Genomic DNA, 18,307 nt, shown 5'->3' on the forward strand with positions numbered 1-18,307 from the left:
CCTTATTTATAAGGGCGGCGATAGGTAAGGAGTTATTAACTATAACCTATATTAAAGTAGGCTCCTTTTTAATATAGGCGGATAATTCCTCCTTTTCCTTTACTAGTATTAGTAATTAAGGCTCTAGAGCCTATCTTTACTCTAGAGCTACTCTTTTTCCTCTAGGCCTAAGGGAGCGGAGTCCTCTTTATCGTCTAAGGTAAGGAGCGGTTCTATCTTCGCTACTTAAACTACTATAGGCCGCTTAGCTAAAAGGAAGGGGCGTTTTAATATAAAGTATATAGACGCGCTATAACGTAAGTAGCGGCTATTAGCTTTCTTTTTCTTAATTTCCTCGCTCGTTACTTACTTCGCCCGCTACTTAAAGAGTAGGATAGTATAAGGGATATTTAATAACGACTTCCTACTACGTTTAGCTTAGTCTATATAAGTAGCCGATATTAAGGTATCTCTATTAATATTAATAGTTAGCTATTCTTTTTATAGAGGGGCAGTAATCTTATTACCGCTATATAGCGTACGCTTATAAAGCTTCTAGAAACGCGGCGTTTACTTATAGCCTTATACTACCTTTATTAACTAGCTTATATACTCGCTATAGTTAGTAAGTATAATTATAAGGATAAGTAGCTTTTATAGGGCTAGCGTAATTAAGTTCTATAACTATATAAGCTTCGCGCTATCTTCTTATACTATAGTTCCCGCCGCTTATAAGAGTATCTCTTTAAAGTTAAGGAGGAATTCGCTAAAGGTCTACCTATCCCTTTACTTAAGGGTCTATAGCCTATCCTACGCCTTCTCCCGCTCCTATACGTTACCGAACGTATATATAAGGTATTAAAAGAAGTCCTATAGGTCGCGTTTACCTTTAAGGCCGCCCTTATCCTAGAATCTAGAGATCCGCTATATCTAGGGCTCCGGTAGTATATAGAGGAGCGAATACTACGCTATATTATAATAGCCGTTTAAGCCCTATTTCTCGTTTATTATAAACTTCGTCTATAGCTAGCTAAGGAAGAAGTAGAAGGACTTAAGCTTACTATTTTAAGTCGGCTAAGGTAGCGGCTTCTATATTAGTAGTGCCGCCGCCGTAACCGGTATTACTAAGGTTATAGGGGTTAACGCTAGTCTCGTAGACGGCTCCCTTAGTATAGCGAGAACCTTATTCTTCTCGCTAGCTATCGCGCTTTTAATCGCTTCTAGGATAGCTATAATACTTCTTATCCGCCTAAGGGGTAGCGGGGTACTCCCTTAGGGAAGCGGTACCCTTTTTAGGGAGATATCTATTAGATCTATTAGTTAATAGCTTATACTATTATAAAGTAAGTAGAGGCGTATATATAGGTACCGTCTATAGGATAATATTAATAAGCTATATAAAGCTCTTTTATACGTAGCTAGCCCGCCCTTATATATATAGGATCCGGCCCTCTATATATAACTATATAGCTTAGGCTATAGCCTAAGCCTATTACCTATAATAGTTAAAGACTCTTATAATAACTACCGCTTTAGCCCTTATAGGGCCGACCTATTATAATAGTTTATATAAGGGTTTCGTCCTTTTAAGCGTAGTATTAAGTATTATTTAAAGTTATACTTCTTTAAAAGCTAGGTAAGGGTATAATATAAAGGCTTTTACCTTATATAGGCCTAAACTAAGGTCTAAGCTAAGTCTATATATAAGCGGCCTTTATACTTATATAAACTAAGCTTATACTTCTTTTTTTTCCTTTTTATAGATTATTAACCTTCTTTTAATAGACCGAACCTAAGCCTATACCTTTACCTACTTTATAATAAAAACTAAGCTCTTTTAAGGGTCCTAAGGGCTTTTAAAGGATCCCTTATTAAGGCCCTAGAAGCTAAAGCGGCCCTACTACTACTAAAGGTACGATTTAAAAGGGTATACCTCTCTTACGCCCTTTAGACCTTATACTTCTTACTTAGTTACCTTATAAAGTAAGCTTATAACCTAGCTATATAGGATAACCTCGCTAACTTAGGCTTTAACTTAGGAGCTTTAAGCTATATTAGGCCCTATATATAGCTCTTCCGCTTCCTTAAAAGTATAGTAGCTATTATAGGACCTAATTATAACTTAGAAAGAAGGAAAGCTAGCTAAGAGCCCTTATAGGCCTTAGAGCTTAAGGCTTTTATTATAATAATAAAGGCCTTTAAGCCCTTAGCTAAGAAGTAGTACTAACGCCTCTTAGCTAGCTTAGCTAGCCTAGAAGGCTTTAAGCTATAGCTCTTAGTATTTTATACTAATAGCTTTAAGGGGTGCTTTAAGGGGTCCCTTATAGAGACTAATACTTACTCCTTCTATAAAATAAGCCTAGAAAATAAGCTTATTAAAGCGTACTATAAGAACCTAGGGCCCTCGATCGAAGTAGCTAACGTAGAGCTATTCGCGATACTAAGGGTCTTAAAAGACTTAGCTAAGAGGCCTCGGCCCTTAAAGCTTAGCCCTCTTAACCCCCTTATAAAGGCCTATATCTTTATAGATAGCTAAGCCGCTATAAGGAAGGTTATAGGTTTCTTAGCCCTAGCTATATATATTAAAAGGCTCTTATTTAGCTTAAAAGCCTTTTAGAATATATAGCTATACTAGTGCCCTAGCTACCTAGGGATTTTTAGTAATAAGCTAGCTAACTAGCTAGCTAAGAAGGGCTTAAGGGCCCCTACCTAAGGGACCCCTTTAGTCTTTATTAGCTACTTATAAAGAAAGGTCTAGTAAGCTATTAAGGACTATTAAAGGGGCCTTTAGGCCGCTAAGGTAGCTAAAGGCCCTAGGGCTAAGGGCTTAGGTAAGCACTATATATTTATTTAAAAGACCCCCTACCTAGCCTTTAGCTTAGATAAGGACTTTATAGGAAGGCCTAGGCCGACCCTTTTAGCCTTTTACTAGCTCTTCTTTTAGGCTAGCTTTTATTTTCCTTCTTAAAAAGAACTAATAAGGTAGACCGAGACAACTACCGCTATAGCTAAGGAAGGTATATAGCTAGGTACTTTATCCTAAGGTGCCCGAACTATAGGAGGGAAAGAGAGGTCCTTTACCGGACCTCTATAAGATAGAAGGAGGCCCTTAGCCTACCTTTTCTCTATAGCTTTAAGAAAGGAAGGGAAGCCCTTTTAACCTTCTTAGCTAAAATAGAGATAGGAACGGATAAGTAGCTTAAAAAGGAGTAACCTAGGGGCCCTAGGGCCCTTAGGGGGGGAAAACACCGCGCGGGAGGAACTAGACTAACCTTTCCTTTATCTTTGCCTTTATAGCTACCCTTTCCCTAATTAGTTATAAGCCCCCGGGCTCTATAGCTAGCTAGGACTGCTAATAGGGGCCTAGGCCCCTATTAGCCTCGCTATGGCCCTAGAGGCTGCATGCGAGTAATGATATATAAAAAAAGCCTCTATAGGAATCACTGCCGTCTGTGGCTCAATAGTCTCAAGGCCAATCAACCACTTTGATAGATCTTAACTAAGCAGGCAAAGAACAGTTGGAAGGCTTCGGCGCATCCGCCTGGTCTTTTTGAAGCCGGTCCTTTTCCGTCAAGAACGTGGCGTGCAAATCGTCGTATAAACCCTTCACCCGTTTCATTTCCTCAGCCAGCCTGTCCCTCTCTCCTTCATCGGTTTCCTGTACCATGTCTGCAATGGACATCCCCTTGAAGAATTTGTTTTCCGCGTTGTATAGCTCGCGCTGCTGCACTTGCTCCTCGGTGTCGTTTCCTCTTACTCGAAACACCTCTTCCAGTATATTGATATCATCGGGAAACCCGAATAGATCCCGAGTCTCCTCGTACTTGAAGAGGTAGTAAAACTCGCCAAACCCAGCCCACGCAATCGCGCTTAGGCAAAGACTGCACGGCTCGTGCGTCGCGAGGAATATGGTGTCGTTGCGCGGGTCGGGACGACACGAAGGGTCGGGGAATGTACTGGTATAGAACTGCTGGATGCAGTTCAGCTCGCCATGCAGCAGCGGCGAGACTCGCCCGTTGTTCGTGGCCACGGTCAGCACGCTGAGGTTGGAGCGTGATAGGATTGCGGCGCCGAAGAGAGGTGAGCCGGATGCGACGCCATGGCGGGTAACTGGAACAATGGAGTTTTCCACGACTCCCAGGAGAGACGAGAGCATCTTTGCAGAGGCTACCATTGCGCAGGGCTAGCTTGTCTAGTCTTGTCACCGTATGGTGGACGAGGAGGTCAGAGATTGCGGGCAATAGCGAATGGCATGGGCCGTCAACTGCTGTATCCTCGGTCTAAGCGGCTGGGAGAGAGCAAGGAGCGTATTCGTAGACGTTGACTATCGCCGTGAATTGTGCTGAAAGATAGGTGCAAACTTGGTGCAAACCAGCTCCGGCCTCACCTGCACGGTTCGCGTGGGGGCTATATATGGTATTATGCTTGTTTGCGGCCCTTGCCGGCCATTGTGCCCGCCATAGGCCAAAAGTAGTATTTCACTCAGTGGCAGCCACGAAAGATGATCGGCAACTCTAATCGGAAAGAGGCCACAGCCCTACTCCCTAGCTTGTGGATGTTAGACCTAGGTTCTCCTGCTCTTGCACGGCATGCATTAGGCGCCGAGTACCAAGGCCGCAGGTACTTGCAAAACACTATGAGCCTTGAGAGGTTCCATTCACGTTTCGGGCAAGGATGCAAAGCCACTTCGGCCTCTAATGCCGAAACCCTAATTGCTAGTTTCCGGGATCCTCGGATACTAAATGGCGTCCCAGTCCAGCTGCTGCGTATAAGTCTGTGCGAAGCGGAGCTCGTCGAGCAGCTTTCTCTGGCCCCAACTGACTCTGTCTATGTGAGTTACCGAGCGTGGCCGCACGACCATCATAAGTTATTTCTTGCTTGACACTAACGTCTGGGGAAATTCCCCGCAGTTTGACACTTTTTTTGGGGTAGTGCTTCCCTCGGGCACCCCAGTGGTTCGTAGGGCAGAAGTGTTAAGGATCGAGATACATCCTCGGCGGCGTCGGAACGGTCAAAGGGCCGCTGCTCTTGACATGATGGCCCTAGCCCTGACATTTCACTTGAAGCAAGATGCTTGCGGTCCCAATGCCCGGGTAGCTTCCTTAGCTTCCTGTCCTTGGACAATACTGACCCGAAGCTGGCTTGGAGTGATGACACAACTTGACTTGCGGTGCTGCCATGGTGAGGGGATGAGAAAGCCATCCAAGGCGACACAGTCGATGCAGCTCCGCACGCATGTAAGTGCGGCTGGGATGAACCAACCATCCGCCCAGTTCAACGCCCTTCGGGGGACCTCATCCTGGGTGGCATATTCGAGAACTTTGGCCCCGGAATATGTAACAATTCGCCCGAAGCACTGAGACGCTTCGAGCATAGTCTGGAACACATCTTTGTCCTCTGCTGGTTCGGCGCCCCTCGCCCGTGCCCCAACGCGCCGGGTTTAGACCGATGTCACGACAGAAACACACTTAAAATACCTGATGATTATGCTCTTATTGGGGCACCCCTATTTTGCCTGGTGGAGCGGTGTTCTACCAATTTGATAAAACACTTAGTTGGTCGTGATTTTCAGCCTAGTTTTATGTCGTTTTTTATAGCTGTATATTTACCTCTGTTCTTGATATATCAAGTTGGGGAGATCTATATGGATTCCTTCATCAGGCAATGTTGCTAGGGAAATATTTACCTTCACTCTCCGTTGTCATTCAAATTTCAAGCTGCTTCATATACAGACTGTATACTCTTTCCCATTCTAGAACTGTCTCTACTAGAGACTTCCCTACCTTTGGTGTATTGCATGCAGAAGCTGTTAATTCTTCCGTGCTATACGAGAAGAGTTCATTGTGCCAGGCCGTCAACTCCGGCCGGGAATGGATGATCGGCTTGGTGACATTCATATAGACCTCCGAGTTTAACGTCCCGCAAAAGGAGATGCGGATGGATCATCAGGTGACGGAATCCCCCCGAAAAGCGTTTGCGCCTGCATGCGTGGTCGAGCAGTTTCTCAATCTGGTTGTAGGCGCCCTGGGCTGTGCCCGCGGCCCTGCTCTGGTAGTGTGGGAACGTGCCGACTTAGTCCGGCCATAACATGGCCATGGGCCAGCTCACGATCAACTTCGTTAACAAGCCCTGCTACCAAGGAGACTGCCACTATCCCTAAGAGCTAAATGTCACAATGGACACTAGGACTGAAACTTTTACCTGTCTGCAATCTTTATCAGTCCAAACACTATTCGTGACGTTGATAACGACTACAGAGCAACGCCAGTTTTCTTTTGCAGGCTACTGAATCATTCTGAACTGGGGAGTTGAACCGGGTCCTGCATGTATTCCTTCAACTTGTCCCGCACCCATGGCTCAGGATTACCAATGCTCGACACGATGCCGGTTGTGGCGCCTCCGCCGAGCAGCATAGCAAAGATGCCGCGGAGAGGAAGATCTTTGTATGCCGGGTTCGAAAGATCAAACGGCTCGGCGCGCTTAAAGACCTCTTCCACACTATTGGTCGCTGGCATGAGAGCTCTGTCGAGCTTCAGGGCCAAGATTTTCGGGTTAATGTTGTGATAGTCCGACTTGACCCCAGCGTCACCCAGAATATAGCTGCCGCCCGTGCCCCAATGCTGCGATTCAAACTCGTCGTTGACATTGTCATTTGACAGCGGTATGTGGCTCGCTGGAATCTGCCACAGCATGATGGGCGCTTCCAGTTGCTCGCCAAGGGCACCGCAGAAGTCAAAGAAGCGACGCCACTCCCGAGGGCCGTAGCAGTAGCCATTCATATAGCTGCGCATGGTCAAGTCATCGGCTTCGTACCGGTCAACGGCGAAAAAGTCTGGGCGGTCATCGCCGTCACACACCCCCAAGGACTTGATGTAGCTGCTTGTTTTTGAAGCCAACTCTCTGGGTTCATCATCGGTCGATTGAACCCAGCTCGAGCTGCCGCCGCCCCAGATACTAACCGACCAGCCGAAGCTGACTGTCGGCTCGACTGTACGCACCAGCCAGTTCAGCGCGTGCACATAGCCTCGGAGAGTATCTGTGATGCTATCCGGCAGCGAAGCACTGATACGCCAGTGACGCAGTGCTTGGGTCAGCGGGTGGCGGACAGGCATCGTGTAGTCCGGCGCCAAGGCTTGCTGCTGGCAGCTGCCGAGGAAGTCCGGGTTGACGATGTATGCAGCCGGCATGGGATGGTCCTCATCTGCCGCCTTGGTGGCCAGGTTGAGCGATAGGATGAGGTTCGCGAAGCTATGCGCCAGCCTGTCGGGATTTTGAAGCATTCCACCCACGTCACCGAGGGTGAGGTTGCAAGTATAAGACACCATCACTGGCACAACAGGGTTGCCGCTGCCGAGTTCCTTCTCCACCGCCCGTGCGAGACCGATGGTTCGAGTGGTGGCTGGATCATCAGTCAGATATTGGCCGCCGTCGCCGGCACCGTCGATGCCAGCGTATCGAAAGACCGAAGAAGCGCGGGCAGACGCAAAGTCGGCCTGATTGCCCTCTGTCAGGTCCGTGAAGCCGCCAAAACTGAGGAAGCGCGGGAAGCCGCGAACATGGAGATTGACCTTTCCTGACATATCAAGTCTTGCTTGTGGGAATATATTGGGGTAATGCAAAAATGGATTGTCAACTGCAAACGTTGCCAAGAACAACAGCCACCAAGGCAGGCAATCATCGAGTGATGCAGTGCAGAGGACTGTAATTGTGCTGGCCCCCATCAGCGTGGCCGGCTAGAGTTGGCATAAGTATGTCGGGGGGTGTAGCGAGCTTCTGGAGATGGCTGTCTAGTCGATTATCCAGATTGGCGCTCAACGGAGCAGCTTCTGCAATTCATTATTGATGTACTGATGGGTTCCACGACTCACCCTTTGCCACGTAGCTATGGCCCCGTAGTCAACACAATGCTGCGGATGAAAAGCTGAGACATTCCACGCAACAGATCCAATGCCATTGGTCACACAGAAAACGATGGGTCGCGGCACGTCAATAGCAGAATGCACATTATGCTCCAGGATAGTCCCATATGTGCCTCGATGCGAAGTAGCTCACTTGGCAATAGCTGCAAGGCCATTCGCGGGTGCAGCAATGAATACATGTAAATAGTGACGGGGACGCCAGTGGTTGAGTGGTCATTCGCTGGCCACCCGTCAGAGAGGCTTGGTCGACATCGAAACTCCTAGCCACCCTGAGCCTAAACAAACCCATCCCCGGAGCCCGACCTCGATCCCCTGTTAGTGAGTGCCGAGGACGGTTGACTCAGAGTCTCAGACGGGAGTGGCTGCATTGGGGTGATTGGCGAATGCCCCTTCACTTGCGTATTGCTGATTGTTGCGGATACGAGGCAATCCATGACGGAGTATAATGTAACTACCGGTCAAGTTCTTACTTCGACGGCGAGGCTGCCCTTTAAATGGTCGGACATTTTTGGCGTCTTCATTTTGCTGGGCCAAAGGGTGATTACAAGAGACGCGTTGGAGTATAGTTCGGCCTGTTCCAGCGCCCTTATCCCGGTTGGCTTCGCAAACAAAAGGAGCGACGATTTCATTCCAATTTGGGATCGAACTTGATCGTGACCAAAGTCACCAAGTGCCCACTCTCCCTCTCCAGAGCGTCAGGCGTGGCACAAGCGGTCGCGGAGCCGAGGGGCCTTGGGAAGCTTGAAGATGGTTCGGTGCCATGGGCGAGACCTCGATCACTTTTACAGTAGAAGTCGCGGAGCCAATATATTACGATGTAATATCCATGGATGATTGGAGCATACGGGCGGGGAAACGCCGCCTTTGCTGGCCCGACTGCACGCGTGTGCTGGCAGAATCAAGGTCTTGGCCAATCAGTCGGTTACCATGACGAGTTATGCATGCACATGGAGAATTCTGTTCAACCTCGTTCTTCATTGGTCGCTCGCCACCATGCCGGGTGCTCTCCTGCTTGTTCTGTACACTCCATCTTACGCAATGTTAGCTTTCTTCCATTTACTTACCGTAAACGTCAAGTCTGCGCAGACGCCAAGAATGACCATGTGTGCTTCGAAGCCGACCCTGCTGCCCCTTCGGCCCCGCCCGGCCCATGAAGCTCCAAAATCCAAGACGGACAACCGTTCAATGGTGCCCTGTAGGTTTTTCCTCTCTGGAAGTTGCCTAAAGGGACTGTCTTGTCCGTTCAGCCACGCAAAGAACTCGACTCCTCTACTTCGTTCCGTTCCTCAGGATGTGAGTCAACGAAGTCTGTGCTCCGAAACGAGCCAGATCTAACATTCAATGTATATACGAAAGTTGGAGCAGGATGAAGGCAACACCGAGGATTTCAGTCGCACTATCGCCGGCGCATTTGTCAGATTCCAGGACGGAGGTCGCGTATCCAACGTCTCACTCCCCAGCGACTTCTCTGCTGTGCATCTCCGCGGCTTGCCCCAGGGCACCACTCCCCAAGCCGTCCAGTCCCTCTGCGCCGGGCATGGTTTTGAGATTCAGCAGAAGGACATATGGATCATGCATCAGGATGGGCTGTTTGCTGCCAACGTGCGGGCAGAAGATCCAGCCTTCTCCAAGAAACTCTGCACTGTCATGCAAACGGGACTCATATGGGACAAGTCTCGGATCCAGGCAACTCCGGTCGCAGCCCGAATGCCAACTGGCCACGCCCTGGGGCGCGTGGATTGCAAGAAAGTCCATGTTTCGTGGCACAAGGCCGTCCGGACTATCTGGTTGAACTTCAGGAACGATGCCATCGCTGAACGAGTGAGACGGAAATTTGCAACAGGCGCATACACGGTTTTGGGCCAGAAAGTCCTGGCGGGTGCGCCGTCGCAGGCTTCGTCTTTGCCTTTTCGCTCACATCGCCCTGCGGATTGGACCGTGAGGTTGACGGATGTCCCGGCGTCTGCTGGCGAGTCAGAAATCTGCCGGGCAATCTCACTGCAAGCGGATAAACCGCATCGCATAAAACTGGAAACCCCAGGCTACTCCATTGACGATGAGCAAGCTGTAGCCATGGTTCGATCGCTTCTGACCAGAATCGGTCCGGTTGAGTACTGGGAGGTGACGCCGGAGTCGACGGCCAAGCGCGCCAAGGCTACGGCACGCTTCTTCGATGAAACGGATGCCAGAGATGCAGTCTCTCAGCTCAACGGGACCGAACTCCCGTTCCATAAACACGGGAAACTCACCGTCCAGATAGTCTTCTCCGCCAAGTTCAAGGCTAGGAGTGATATATACAACGCCGTCATGTGCCGGGTAAATGCCCATCTCGACGTGTGGAAGAAGAAACACGTTTGTTTCCGCTCGTACCCTAGTTCCAGGATGCTGAAGGTTGAGGGGGAATCGGACAAGGAAGTGGCCAGTGCCAAGGTCGTCATGGAGAGCATCCTTAGCGGTGTCGTTGCCAAGGACGGCCAACAAGGCCTCTGGGACTCGTCTCTCCAGCGAGACGGACACCTCTGGCGTTCGATAAAGCAGCAGCAGCAGGAGCAGAAGCTGGGAGTCGTCGTGGTCCGCGACAAGGCAAAACAGGAGCTACGCCTCTTTGGAACCGAGAACAAATGCAAGGAGGCTCAGAGGCAACTGGCCGACCTGTTGCACGTCGAGGCTTCTTCGGCTCATGTCATCGAGCTGGACACGCCCAAATTTCGCTGGGCTTGCCGTGGCGGATTGAAAGTGATCAATAGCCGACTCGGTGCCGAGAAAGCAGTTTTGGACGTCGTTGCATCTCCCAAGAAGATGGTCATCTCGGGCTCTTGCGCGGACTATGATGTCGCGCTGGCAGTCGTCAACGGCCAAGAGCTTGTCGAGCAGCCGAAATCCGAAACCCCCTCTGGCGCCGCCGTTGCAGAGGATTGCTCCGTGTGCTGGATGGAAGCGGAAGCCCCTGTTCGGACGGCGTGCCATCACGTGTACTGCCTAGATTGTTTCGAGAACAGCTGCACAGGAGTATCAGCCTCCGGGGCCGACTTCGCCGTTCTATGCCACGGCGGCCGGGGCAACTGCAACTGCGCGATCAGCCTCCAAGACCTGCGTGAACACCTGTCCTCAGCCGCCTTGGAAGACCTGCTGGAGAGATCTTTGGCGTCCTACGTCCGGCGCCTCCCGGACAAGCTCCGGTTCTGTTCCACTCCTAATTGCGATTATATCTATCGAGTCACTGGACTGCCGGAGACGCACACCTGCGCCAACTGCCTGCAGCGCACCTGCTCCGCGTGCCACGAGCCTCACGTGGACATAACTTGCGCCGAGTACAAAGATATCCGGTCCGGAGGTTATGCCGCCTTCGAGAAACTGAAGAAAGAAGTTGGGATCAAGGACTGCCCGAAGTGCAAGACGCCAATCGAGAAGACGGCGGGGTGCAACCACATGACGTGCATGGCATGCAATGTCCACATATGCTGGGTATGCCTCATGACGTTCGACTCGGGCTCGCCCGTCTATGGCCACATGAACAAGATGCACGGGGGTCATGTCGACTGGGATGGAATGTAGACGACTGGGCGTTGAAGGTGGTGCGGGCCCGCAACGGAAACTCCAAATTGTATCTCGACGCCGAAGGATTCTGTATTTGTAGGACCGGACCGGCCATGGTTAGTCCATCAGCACTTGAACCGCAAGAGCTTTCTGGGTGGCCATCACTCTGCGTAGATGCCCTATCCCGCCGTCCGTTGACGAGCAGTATAATTAATTGCTAGCGGCGCGCTAACACGATAGACGACTATGGTGCGAGCGACTTGACTCTTCTCTTATGACAAAGGACGTGCAGAACTTGAGAGGTTGACAAGGGCTTGTCTCGCTGTTGACGAATGTGCTGGTTATTAGCAACGTGCTGATACGACTGCAAACTAGGTTGGTAATAATCGAAAATTCTGACTGCCGCTTGGAAAAGTTGCAAGTTACCGCTCCATGATTGATGAATAGGCTATATGTTGGCGGGTTTCTGTCTTTGAAATATTGGATGTATCATGTTGTTGCAACAGCGTCAAACTCTTTCTTGCGGGACATAAATAAGGGATTCCAAGCGCCAAACCTCTGTCGCGCTGTCCGCGGCGTGCTCGGTTACCTCGTCCGAGCATAAACTCTCCTTTCAACTTGGCTGTCAGCGTTATTTTCAACATGCCACCCCCTTTTTTTTCCACAGTTGGCGGCTGTCGGCTTCAACCCTGTTTCATCTGAGCTTCGTGGCCCCGTCAACTGTCGGAGCTGACGGTCAGGTCGACTGGACGAAGAAGCTGTTCTTCGTCTTCAGGGACCTGGCGCAAGGTGTTGGCCACGCAATGCGCAAGACGTCTCCGGCCGCCCTTCTTCTATCATCACCATCACAAATGATGGTGGCTGAGCCTCTGGAGAGCGGCCAGTCTATGCCGTGCTTAGGTTGAGGACTGTGCTCCTTGCGTACAGAAGAAATGTCTAAGCAAGCATATGGTGCGCCGAGGGGCAACGTCTACTCGGCGGGGTTGAATGGCAAAGTGGTCGGGGTGGATGATACTGCATGCAGCTCGAGAAGCATCAGAGTGTGAAGAGTTGTTCTTGTTGTAGGATCGAGTCGATAAGTCGCCATACGGATAGAGTAGAGGCCTCGTCACTGACTGCGGGCACCATCACCGAGACGGGAGAAAGCGCCATTCTGGCGCCACGGAGCCTGTTGAGGCTGTCCATTACAATCGAGCAGACTGCGTGGCGTCATCTAGAAACTTCAATCCTTCTACGCTATGCTGCATAACTGGCTTGGTAGTCGTACCCCTGCCCGACTCACGACTTGGATATCAACACTTGACATCCCGTGGGACACAGGCAAAATCAAAAACAAGTGTCAAAAAAAAACGCCAACATGAAGACGTTGGACAAAGAAACGCCTGGCGCTCAAAATGTCCGCTCCCAAGCTCCCCACCAGACGCCCATGTTGGCCGCCACCACCAGGTCGAGCATCTTGAGCCCGTCGGCGTAGACAATGAGCTTGCCTAGCTTGGCCTTCCGGCCGCTGACGCCGCCGCCGGCCCGCTCGGTGCCGACGTTGACCTCAAAGGGCGACACGTCGTCGTCGTCGTCGTGCTCGTGGCTCGGGCGCAGCAGCTTGCTGAAGTTGCCGCGCCACTGGTCCTTGGCGCTCTTGGCCTGCTCCCCGAGCAGCTCCGACGTGGGCAGGCTGAAGCGCAGCTCGCTCACCGTCACAGGTCCCCTCTTGGCCATGCCATGCCCCTGCTCCGCCACCAGGGGGTTGTAGGCCGCCGGCCCCCCGCCGTGCAGCGTGTGTCGGCACTGCACGCTGCGCCCGCCGAGGCCTGTCCGGAATTCGCACTTGCCGTCCCAGGGGCTTTGGAACGTATATCCCCGCGGCTTCGAGAAGTCGTCCTCTTCCGACCCGGACGGAGCCGAGAACATGGCCGAGTCGATGGACACGATGCTGCCATTGCGCCCTTGGTTGATCCTCGCGCGCCCCGCTCGCTCCAGACGCCCGAGCTTTCCCTTGATGTTGGCCGTCAAGCTTTTCGAGTAACTCTTCGAGTACCCCATGGCGACTCGCCTCGAGAAGACGCCGATATCGTTGCGTGGCCGGGCCACTTCTTCAGCTGCCGCAGCCAGCGCCGCCTCGATGCCGACTTCAGCGCTCTGCTTCATGGGCAGGCGGCGAAACTTGGCGTACCCTGACGTTTCGATCTCGACGTCGATGGGCGGGCTCGCCGACACAGTCGCAGCCGTGGGGGAGTCGGCGGTTTCGTTGGCGGCCGACGGGGGGTCGAGTTGGCGCGACGAGACCCGGCCCACGTTCCACTGGTTGCCCGAGCCCGGGTCGCGGCGGATCAGGGTCAGGGTGAATGGCGCACCAGGCAAAGACGACTTCCGGCTGTGCGCCTGGGGTGAGAGGGCATGGGCAACAGTCTGATCGATGGTGCACAGGGCGTCATCGGTGGGCGTGGGAATGTCCAAGGCCAGCACCGGCACAGGCTGAGCAGTGGCGGAACGAGGCGAGTCCACGCTGACTTGGGACGCTACCGGCTTGCGTGCTGGCATGCCCGTCTGAAGCCCGGGTGAGGGACGACGGGGCGGGTCGGCCAAGTCGGCGGTAAGCCCCAGCCCAGAGTCGTTGTTTGGCCTGAGGGCAGATGGGGAGGGCGAGGCTTCTTGTCGCGAGCCGAGTGGTGCGGCGGCGCCTTGATCATTCTTGAGGCGGCTCGCGCTCGGGAGGCTTTCGGGGGTCAGGGGCCGCGCCGAGTCGGGGAGAGGCTTTCGGGGAATGGTCTGAAGGGAGGAGGCGTCCTCGCTTGAGCTCCGCGGCTCGGCGCGGTCTGCCAGGGGGGCCGAAAGATCGGAAGGGGCATCGAGGTGGACATAGTAGAGAGAGGTGGCGACGTCTTCTGCCGTGACGTTTCTGACCTGGGGCTTGAAGGGCGAGAGGATGACGTCTGCAGCAAGTCAGCTTGGAGTCGGCGGCAGAAAACGCGACGGGCTGGTCTTTGGCTAACCCCGTGTGCCCGGGACGCGGGAAATATAGAGGACCAGCGGCCCCGGCCTCTTCTCGGTGGGCTTTTCGGGGTACTGAGGCGGGTTCGCAGCCAAGAAGTTGAGCGAGGCGAGCGACTGCGCCTCTACGGCCGGAGGCGACGAGCTTGAGTGGGGCCGGGATGCGAGGGGGCCCGGGGCGGTCGACATGGTCGGAAGCGAGCAAGGGAGACGAGGACGGCGGCGCTCGGTAGCGCGAGGAGACGGGGGTTAAGAGGCGGCCCGGGAGGACGCGCGACCCGGGATTTTCTGGGGCGAAGCAGGGTGTTGGGAAAGGCGCCGCAAGCGAGCCACTAAAGAAGGCGGAAGGGCGTCGACGGGAGCGGCAGCCGGAATGATGGAGAGTCGGATTCGAGCGGGCGGAGCGGGTGGGGAAGACGAGTCAAGTGAAGGGAGATGAGAGGAGGGGGGGGCGGAGACGGGACGGCGAGGCCATGAGTAGAAGTAGCCTCGCTGCGGACTCTGGCGCTGCTTGCGTGGCGGCCGGCCTCGAGGAATGAAGATGGGCTTTGTGTGTTGGGACGAGGATAAATGCTTTGTAGAGAGCGGTGGTGGTTGGTGAAAAAAACACGAGACGTCAGCAGGGTTTGAGGCTGTGCCCCGCGGCTTTTGTTACGGGAGGTTAGCATGCCACCACGGTAGCAGCGTAAGGAGCTGCTGTAGCCTCTTTTTTTTTCATGCACCAGGGTTCACCTTGTTTTGCCTTTTCCCTTGGTTCGACGCATTGATTGTTTCCATCGTCTGGCCCCTCCTCGTCCCCCTTTTGACAGACCGTGGGCCGGGAGGGCATAAAGAAAGGGCGGGAGCCCGACGACGAGACACGACGACATCTGGGCGGCGCCACAGCCATTCTTGACGCACAGATTCCTCGGCTCACGTGCCGTGCCGTCTGCTCGGACGGCAAGGGGTCGGAGCGTCGTCGTCGTCGTCGTCGTCGCTTGGTCCTGGCATCCGCGCCTGACTCGCTCACTGCCTGGGGGGGGGACCGCAGGGGGGCTGGGGACGGCGTGGGTATGCGCGTGTGGGCGACAGACAGACAGACTTGGTAGGGACTGCAAGAGCCCAACCAGGAGAGAGAGAGTATCGTCAACCGGCTGAGCATGTGGGCGCGTGGGTTGCTTGGGCTGATTGGGAATCAACAAACAGTGTCGTTTCAGCGGCGGCCGCAGGGGGCGACGTGGCACGTCTGCAGGGGTGGCGGGTACCCCCCAGGGGCGGGGGGCCGGCATGCAGGGACCTACCTACCTACCTAGGTAATTAATGAGGCTGCCAGCCCTGCTGGACGCTGCCATGCCATCTCAAGCCGTGGTGTCCAGCCAGGCACTACTCTGTAGGTCATGTCGAAAAGAAATGATCAATCTCCAGGCTAGAGCTTGTGGTAATTATTAGCGCCCCTGTTTATTATGCCGAAGTCGACGGCAGACGCGGAAATATGGAGAGCAGGCTGCTGCCATCCAATGAGGATTCTCTGATCTGCAGCCCACCTTCATCAATGCGTCCTTTAACATGGGATGAAGAGTGAGTAATTCAACGGGTGACGGACGCCTCGCCTGACCGGCGCGGGTGACGTCAGCCGGCAGCGCAGAGACAGAGCAGACTCGGGGCACGTGAGCGGGGGCTGTTTCCCTGTTTCCACTCCGACCACCCACAATCCATCATCGCCACCATCCATCGCCAGCAGGCAAGACGAACCAACCCCTCTCCCTGACAACTCGCCTCTCACCATGATCTCTACTCGCGTGGCGTCTTGGCCCCCCCCGTGACCGGCTCCGCGACAAAGAACAAGGCAAAAACCGCTCTTGCGCAACCGCCCAACCTGCTCCTGTCCACATTGTCCGGCTTGAACGGCCGAGCATGCAAACAGCCCAACCGGCCATCATTCACGGGCCGAGACCTGGTGAAAGCTGACAAGAGCAAGACAAAGAAGAAAAACAAGTCGGCAAGACGTGAATGCCCAATGCCATTGACCCGGCTGTATACAGAGCAACCTCGCCTTCAGTCGTCAATGTTCCAGCCACGACTTGGTACACGCATCCACGCTCTCTAGGCTTCTCGAACAGCGCCTGCGCAACACCTGCCCAGACTACCCTCGAATCACCTCGCCATTCTCCCTTGACAAGCAGCTACCCTGCCCGACCAGCGACGTCGCCTTCGCCGTCGGCTACGCCGTTTTCCCACAGCCCGCAAGCTCGTAAAAGGTGCCGCACCCTCCCGGGCATCTCCCACCGCACTCGAACTTGTTGTAAACAGTCGGCACCGGCGTCGGGCATCCTCGCCGGCAGCTGAGCGTCGAGACTGTCACGCACAAGGCTCGGATGCACGTCGAGCACGCGCTCGTCGACGTCACCGTCGGGCACGCATTCGGCCGCTTCGTCGGCGCCGCCGTCACCGACGGCCCGCAGGCGTCCTCCGCTGCCTGCGCTAGCCAGACGCTTCTGCCGACATATGCGCGTTAGCAACCAAAGCGCGCCAAGAACTCCATCCGGCCAAGGGCGAACGATGGACAAGTGGGGGTTCTTCCGGGGCCCTTACCCGACGAGAGCCGACACTAGAGTTGTGGCGAGGACGCGCATCTTGGCCGATGAAGCGGGTAAGAGCCGGGCTTTGCCTGCCAACAGGGGCGTATCGAGATGACACGATGGGTCGTTGTAATCTGTCTCGGGCTGGCGATTCGTTGCAGATCGAGAGAACGAGAGAGATGGTAAGTGGGAGGACGTGGACTCCTTTTAAGACAAATGATTCCGTCAGACATTCCGATGCGCCCGAGAAGTCCGGACCGAGACGGCCCTTTCTTCTCCCTGGCCACCCACCTGCTCTAGACCCCCAGCCGGAAACATGATTTAGAGCCTCCCTAGCCTGCCTAGCTCAGGGCGGCCCAGGTTTCTCGGCCGACATATGTACGTCAGAGCGAGCGGCTGCAGTGATCCGATCTTCAGGGCCGGCTGATTGGCTGCGTTGTGATCGACCTGGGTCACCGATCAATAGCTCGCTGACACTGACAAGGCCCCAAGAGAGCCCTGGACTACGGACGCTCACGCATTCACCATGCGTCATTGGTTGCCAGGTCCGCATCAAGACGTCGTGTAACCTTTGAGCCATCGAACGCCCTGACGGTAGCATGCTCCAATGCTGGGCGCCAGGGTCCTTTGACTCGAATTGCTGGATCCATGCCGCGGGAGGGAAAGCAAGTGACCAACCAGTGCCCGTGAACCAGGCGTCCGAAGATCGCTGACCGAGACGCAGACTGGCCTTGATGCTTCTCATCGACATTGCAGTCAGCAAATGCAGCCAAGCGGCAGGCCACGCCACGCCGCGCCAAGGCGAGCAAGGTCGCGTGCTCGAAGCTGACGCGCGGACCGCGGGCTGCGAATCCTGGGGTTGATGCCGATGATGACTCGTCTCCCACGAGAACTCGGCCCTCGCTCGGGAACGCGCCTGTGCCGCAGGGGACGTAAATGGGAGGCGCCCGGGCGCGGGGTGAGAGGACAGGGCGCCGGAGGGAGGCTGCCTCGACCCGTCCATCGTTGCAGGTGAACCTTGGAATTCCAGGAAAACCTTGACTTACTTTCAGGGCTCACATGTAGCACGTACGAGCTCTCCGTCTGCCCCCGGAGCCCGGCGCCTCGGTGGTACTCGGTAGCCCCCCGCCGGCTCGGGGTTGAGCAAATTCTGTTGCCCATGGTCCGATGAGATAGCCGGTGAGCTTTGTCGAGGCCATTTTCGATCGATCTGCTGGCCTCGATTGGAGCTTCCGGAGACAAGCGGTGCGACGGTGCGGTGGCTGATGAGTCCCTTGGCGCGGTTCTTGCAAGGATGTGTCACGGAGGGTCGCTCACGTTTCTTGA

The 18,307-nt window shown here is 53.9% G+C and overlaps 4 protein-coding genes across 4 annotated transcripts; 1 reads left to right on the forward strand and 3 right to left on the reverse strand.

The window, feature by feature from the left end:
* Positions 1-3,478: 3,478 nt before the first annotated feature.
* HRG_08346 (cytidine and deoxycytidylate deaminase zinc-binding domain-containing protein) lies at positions 3,479-4,135 on the reverse strand (the record flags this gene model as incomplete). Its single annotated transcript, XM_044866817.1, has 1 exon — positions 3,479-4,135. The coding sequence occupies one exon, from the start codon at positions 4,133-4,135 to the stop codon at positions 3,479-3,481; it is 657 nt and encodes a 218-aa protein (XP_044717704.1).
* Positions 4,136-6,269: 2,134 nt separating this feature from the next.
* On the reverse strand, positions 6,270-7,559 carry HRG_08347 (uncharacterized protein; the record flags this gene model as incomplete). The annotated part of the gene is made up of 1 exon (XM_044866818.1): positions 6,270-7,559. The coding sequence occupies one exon, from the start codon at positions 7,557-7,559 to the stop codon at positions 6,270-6,272; it is 1,290 nt and encodes a 429-aa protein (XP_044717705.1).
* Positions 7,560-8,891: 1,332 nt separating this feature from the next.
* Positions 8,892-11,453, forward strand: HRG_08348 (IBR domain, a half RING-finger domain-containing protein; the record flags this gene model as incomplete). Its single annotated transcript, XM_044866819.1, has 3 exons — positions 8,892-8,917; positions 9,146-9,191; positions 9,255-11,453. The coding sequence occupies 3 exons, from the start codon at positions 8,892-8,894 to the stop codon at positions 11,451-11,453; spliced, it is 2,271 nt and encodes a 756-aa protein (XP_044717706.1).
* A 1,371-nt stretch (positions 11,454-12,824) lies between these two features.
* On the reverse strand, positions 12,825-14,612 carry HRG_08349 (uncharacterized protein; the record flags this gene model as incomplete). Its single annotated transcript, XM_044866820.1, has 2 exons — positions 12,825-14,365; positions 14,426-14,612. The coding sequence occupies 2 exons, from the start codon at positions 14,610-14,612 to the stop codon at positions 12,825-12,827; spliced, it is 1,728 nt and encodes a 575-aa protein (XP_044717707.1).
* Positions 14,613-18,307: the final 3,695 nt, after the last annotated feature.

Source organism: Hirsutella rhossiliensis, assembly GCF_020360975.1.
Source record: "Hirsutella rhossiliensis strain HR02 chromosome Unknown scaffold00010, whole genome shotgun sequence".
NCBI lineage: Eukaryota > Fungi > Ascomycota > Sordariomycetes > Hypocreales > Ophiocordycipitaceae > Hirsutella > Hirsutella rhossiliensis.